General features: G+C 33.5%; 1 protein-coding gene across 1 annotated transcript; it reads right to left on the reverse strand.

The window, feature by feature from the left end:
* Window positions 1-4995: 4995 nt before the first annotated feature.
* Window positions 4996-6374, reverse strand: LOC145090654 (uncharacterized). Its single transcript, XM_079028784.1, has one exon. It carries the CDS (start codon window positions 6310-6312, stop codon window positions 5236-5238), a length of 1077 nt encoding a protein of 358 aa, XP_078884910.1. The 5' UTR covers window positions 6313-6374; the 3' UTR covers window positions 4996-5235.
* Window positions 6375-6661: the final 287 nt, after the last annotated feature.

The raw sequence follows: 6661 nt of genomic DNA on the forward strand, positions 1-6661 counted from the left end.
CTAACGACCCTCCACTAGTCAAGAGTGCGATGGGTAAGAGTGGATACCCATTCAATCGCCATTTTATAGGCAATTTCCTTAAACACCCCTTATAGACCAGCTTCGTGAATGAGGCCTACTAACGGTAAGACTGACTTTTACTCATACATATATATAATGTTAGACTTTTAATGTTATATATATAGTATAGGGTGTATTTTACACTTTTAAAATACTAGGTGGTCAAATTTAACAGTTATACTTTTAATTCGATTAAATTGTAAACCTAAACTTTTATGAATTTATTAAACTTCTTTTAATTATACACCTTAATTAATTAATAAAACCATAAGGGTGTGATTTGAACTTTTTCAAAACAATACTAGGGTTTTAGAATTTAACATTCCAAATTAAACTTTTAATCAACTTTTAAATTCCAAAACTTGAGGGAAAGTTTTGAAACATTTCAAAACATTAGGGTTTAGAATTTAAATATACATCAAAATTAAACTATTAATCAAAATTTAAATTCCAAAACTTGAGGGCAAGTTTTGAAACCTTTTTCAAAACATTAGGGTTTTAACTATTTAAATTTCAAAACAACAAAACTTTTGGGTTCAAATTTAAACTATAAAACCTAAAGGGGAAAATATGAAACATTTCATAACATAAGGATCAAATAACAAATAATCTAAATTAACAATTAATCACATAATTATCCATATTTGATTTATTTAATGATTTCTTGCAAAACAATTTACCAATTTAATCAAAATAATTAATCAATTATCACATAAGGAAACAAATATTTTATTAATTGATAAATATCTTCAATTAGATCAAGAATATAATCAAATATATCATAAAATCGGATTTATATTGATCTAATATGATAAGGTAACTATCCATAAGCAAAAACAGCAAGAAATCGCGAAATATGCTCCATCTGACGAGTTGACTCGTCGAGTCAGGCTTGGACTCGTCGAGTCTGCATGGACTCGGCGAGTTCAGCTATGGACTCGGCGAGTCTAGCCTATAGAAACCAAAAAATTGTATTTTTTAAACATATCAAGCATCAATACAATAGAAACCAGTCTAGGCTTTGATACCACTGATGGGTTTTGGTCATAAGACATCCTATGTGCTCATACAAACCCAAAAGCTTGGATCTAGGTTTCTCTATTGTACATGCAAGTTATCCAAGACTATAAACCCTAATTCTAGCATTCAAGTAATCATATTAACATGAGAACAGGTTTAAGATGTTACCTTGATTGTTATATAGCAATAACAATCCCAAATCTCCTTGTGTTGACTTCAGAAAGCTTAGAGTCACAAATGTCACTCCTCTAATGGTTCACAAACACCATAAGCAAGAGGATGAAAAGGAGAGAGGATGAAGGCAGCCCAAAAACATGTGAAACCCTAGAACAAGTCTTAGCGACGTTTTTGGTCATAAGGGATCTCTTTACATAGGGGGCAATTAGGGTTATCTAACAAGGAAACCCTAATTTGGATGATTAAGCCCTAAGCAACCCATTGAGCCCTTTCCTTAAGGCCTTGGACGATTTCATATGGGCTTTCCCCATAGAATTCGTCCACCTTATAATCAAAGGCAATCCATGGCCCAAATTGCAATTATCTTATAATTACAATTCCAGTCCCTTAAGTTTAATTAATCTCTTTTAGTCACAAAACTAATTACCAATTAATTATTGACTAATATTAATTAAACAATATGATTTCTCCTTTAATATATTATTCTCATAATATATTAATAAATCATATTTAATCCTTTCTCTCCATAATTCATCCTATCAAGTTGATTTGGTGAAGGCAACCCAAAAGGACCATGCACCATTGGGTCAAGTACATACCAAAATAGTTATGGACTTAGACACTAATCCAACACAAATTTCAACCCAAAATTTTCATTTAATACTTAAATGAAAACTGAATTAATTTAATTCTCAAAAGAGTAATCGACCATTTGTTTCAAACATCATCAAATCAAAGTTATAAAATCAAGAGTGTGGAAGATCTCTAAAACATAAAAGCAGATGTTGTGCAATCACACCCTTCCCTTTGCTACCAAAAGCACCTAGAAATTTAAACTTAAAACATAAGAAAAAAGCTTAGTGAGTTCCCATTAATACCACATACCATACAATAATGGGCCAAACGCAACAAGTATATAGGTGGGCCCAACCAAATAGACATATGAACGGGCCAACCTAAAAACCTTATAAACAAGCCCATCCCAGCAAGCATAACATCAAACCAACAAGAGTCATAAAGACAACAAGCATACAATGACACATAGTGTCCTACAACATAGTGATAAGACTCAACTAAATCCCAGAGATGAATCTGACTACCCAAATACCCAAATAATAAGTTACACGAACTACCTAAACCAATCACAAGCTAAACCTTAGTCTATAGCTCAAAACCTCCAAGTTTGACCGAAAGTCAACAGTCAACGGTCAAAGTTAATGGTAAACCACAACCAACCATCGCGTAACAACTAGCTCCTTGGTTGCGACGCGGTCACGAAAAGACAAAACAGTCGTAACTTGGCCTCGTGCCCCGCACCGTGACCAACATCCCACCGCGTCACGATTGACGTTCTAACAACTTAATTTATTAAGCTCTGAACCCTTAATGTTTAGAGCTCAAAAGCTCATATCTGAAACTTCCAAGGGACTTAATGGATAAAGTTCCTAACTTTATCCATTACATAATCTAACCAAGTCCAAAACTCCAATGCCAACTCTCATATTCACCCAAAATGACCATTAAGACATGCATGACTTGAAATGGTTGCAAACATTCAACTTTATAGGACCAAAGAGGTCCAAAAATCGATCAAAGCTCCAACAATAGTCTTAGAAATCGATCAAAGCTCCAACAATAGTCTTGGAGTTGCTCAAACTCCAATAACTGTCCTTAAAAGTCCAACAAATGACTCCATAACAAGCATAATCAAGCATTAAGCCAAAAAGGTAAGAACTTTATACCTCTCCAAGCCCCAAAAGGTGCAAAATTTGCAAGTTCTTATGTTGAAACAACCCTTCAACCAACAAGCTCACCACCTTCTTCCAAGATGCACTCTAGGGCTCAAAACACCAAAAACACACACATAAACACTAAGAGCACTCAAATGGAGGCAAGGATTTTGTCTCCGAGGATAGAGACTGATGAATGCACACAACCCTAAAGTTAGAGCCATTAAACAAGCCCAATACCCGAGATCTTGGGTTTTGAACCTAGTTGCCACTGCACATAGATGATACTTAAGTCTTTAGCTGATCATTCCATAAAACAGATGTTACAATTAGTGATTAAAATATAAGAGTGTATTAAATAAGGTTGCATACTTGCGTCGTAATTGGTTACGTTAATTCATGATATATATATATATATATATATATATATATATATATATATATATATATATATATATATATAGGGTAAAGTGAATATACCTAACAACCTTATATAAGCTTAGGTACCTAATCTCATCAAACTACGTCATTTTGCATTAAATTTTCATTGCAATCATCCAAGGTTCTTAAACTTCATCCCTAAACTTGATTTATTTCAAAAAAATTTGGAAATTCATCATTATATTTCTCCTACATCCTTTCATTTATAGCGGTAGGATATGAAGCTCATTAGGTGGTATTCGATAGAAAGACGTGATGTAAAAGAAATATATTGGTGAAAGTCCAAAGATTTTGAAAGTAATCAAGTTATGGGGTTGAAGTTTAAGAACCTTAGGCAATTACAATGTAAATATGATACAAACCGATGTAGTATTATGAAGTTAGGTACCTAAGCTTATATAAGGTTGTTAGGTATATTCACTTTACCCATATATATATATATATATATATATATATATATATATATATATATATATATATATATATATATATATATATATATATATATATATATATATATATAGTGTTAAATAATCAAATAAAGATGATACATACATTATATTCGAATTCGATGCGTATGTTTACATTTTCATAAGATATGACAGAATGATTGCTAAAAAATATTTTGATTTCATAAGTTTTTTTGTAATTTCTCTAAGTAGATTATAAACATTAGGATTTAATCCACCATTGAAAGTGGCAATGGCAATGAAATTGCATATTAATTGGTTCATGAAATACCTTTAAACACTGTGATGGAAATTGTTGAAGATGGTGACTTGAAAAAACTACCGACTATGACAAACTTTGGCGACGACGAAGCCTAAACTATGGCAGCAGCGACGACTTTGTGTTTTCGGTGATTATTTTGTATTTATGATATCCTGCAATAGTTTGATTCATGTATTCCTAAAAGGGAGAATTACAACTAGGGTAATTATGGATATTTTTGATTATCTTATAATTATAATAATTAAAAATTACAATAAATGATTATAAAAATATTAAAAAATAAGATTTTAACAAATATGATATTTTAAAAGGTTATTAAGCGTATGTAAATTTAGAAATTAGAGTAAACAAATATGATATTTTATAGTTTTATAAAGATGTATTAAAAAATTTCTCTTAAAAAAAGTATCTATAGATAGCATGTTAGGTGTAATAGTTTCTTTGGTAAGCATATAACGGTTGCTTAATTGTTACATTTATAAAAATTTAAGGTCTAATTTAACAAGACTCGATTATGACAAAACCAAAACTTCAATGGTCAAATTTAGGCGTGTTCGGCAAAACTAGCTAGTAGCGGGTGGTAGGTAGTTTGTAGCTTGTAGCGTTTTGTTAAACGCTACATGAAGTAGTTTTTGGATTTGGAGCATTTTGTTTAAACTAAATGCTAGAAGTTTGTAGTGTCAAACAATGTTTTCTGTTCAAAACGGAAAAGCTAGAAGCTTTCAAAAAGTTTTCTGTTCAAAACGGAGCGTTTTATCATTAGTCTTTTCTAAAAATATAGTATCATCCTAAACCTTCATATTAAATTACGAACTAATGGATCCATAAACTTGGAAAAGAACATCTAGATGCCAATAAAACAGTGAACTTCATACAAAGTCTAACCAAAAGACAACACTCGAAATTAGAGATAAAACAAATGCATGCAGCTAACTAACGCCTCCTCAGCATGGATGAAGATGGCGGTGGAACGGCGGGTGTCACCATGTAAATGACAACAACGTTCAAGTAAATCACCCGTTAAACTGCACTGCACACTTCCAAGTAAAATAGCCAAAGCAAGACACCGGAAGACTCAACCGTCTTCCCGGATGCAATTACCAGGCAAAAGGTATCTGTACTTTTCTACATTACTCAACAGATACGAAGGAAGATGAACTGCAGAATACGAATGAGGAATTGGACCCATCTTCCCAATAAGCTCCCTGAAAGTGTACTCTTCAGGAAGCATATCGTACAAATCCGCACCATTACAAATCACATCTTGAATCCTTTTCGGGTCAAGATAATGAGAAAATCTCACTCTATCTGTATGACTATAAGCTTTCATCTTGAACAAAAAATCACTAATCTTCCTAAAACAAAAACTACAATGCCATCCCGAATCCGCCAACAGGTAATCACTCTGACGATAATGAACGTATCTCGTTTTACCCTTTTGATACTGATGAACAGAAGCCCTCCAGCTTTTATGATCCAAATTAAACTCGAAAGAGTACAAATAATTGTTCAAATTCAAATGAACAATCGGCGGTGGGCCATCGCACCATCTCAAAAGATCAATCGTATGAGCGCTAGGAATCTCGTCTACATCAGACATAATCAAAAGATCATCGTCTTCAATCCCGGCGATTTTCAGAAGATGATCGAGACCTACCCTCTGATACGCCTCTTCGATAAACGGGTTTTCACCTTTTCTAAATCTCCCGCCGATTGTCCCGTAAGTCAACCTTGACTCGATAAAGTCAAACTTTTCTCGATTGATTGCGAAATTGAGGCGTTTGGGGATGCTTGTGAAGGTGGAGTTTGATTCGAGAAGAACGAATTGAGTTATGTAAGGGTAGATTTCTTTCCATCTGATTATAAGCATGTCGACTTCGTTGCTAAATAAGACTGCATCGTATACCCTTCTTGGATAATCGCGAAGCTCCCAACCATGGAGTTTGCAGAGGGAAGCCATTGATACGTTTGCGTGATAGTAGTGAGGGATGTGGATGAAAGACTTGGGTGGTGACTGCCATAGAGGGCGGAGAAAGTAGGTGACTTTCTGGCCATGAAAGTAAATTCCGGCAACCGCAGATGGAAGTAACACGAGTAACACTATGAATGTCTTCAACTCCAAACTTTGGAAAATGCATCGGATTCTCGACATTTTGCTTGCCACCTGTACGTTACAAAGCCATGGAAGCAATTTCAATTTTCAAATGCCCTTTCTTTTCGTTTAAAATTTCATAATGCATCCAAATTCCAAAAATCAATTATTTAAATAGCAAACTACAGTCGCTTTAACCGCTTTAGGCATTTACATCAAGAAAAAACACATATTTGGCATTATACAAAAAAACTATATTTTTATGACTCAGAAAAAAGCTAAAAGAACCCCCTTTTCTAATGCAAAAAAAAAGTCTGCTGAATAAACAAATAAAGAAAAGAAATAGCATGAACATATGTCCAGTAACAAGAATCTGAAGATCAAACATAAACACATTGTTACAATTCAT

This window comes from Lactuca serriola, chromosome 2 (assembly GCF_051521515.1).
Source record: "Lactuca serriola cultivar US96UC23 chromosome 2, Lser_US96UC23_V15, whole genome shotgun sequence".
Taxonomy (NCBI): Eukaryota; Viridiplantae; Streptophyta; class Magnoliopsida; order Asterales; family Asteraceae; genus Lactuca; species Lactuca serriola.

Bases quoted from the DNA above. Each gene is read 5' to 3' on its own strand.
- LOC145090654 (XM_079028784.1), bottom strand. From the start codon at position 6,312: ATGTCGAGAATCCGATGCATTTTCCAAAGTTTGGAGTTGAAGACATTC.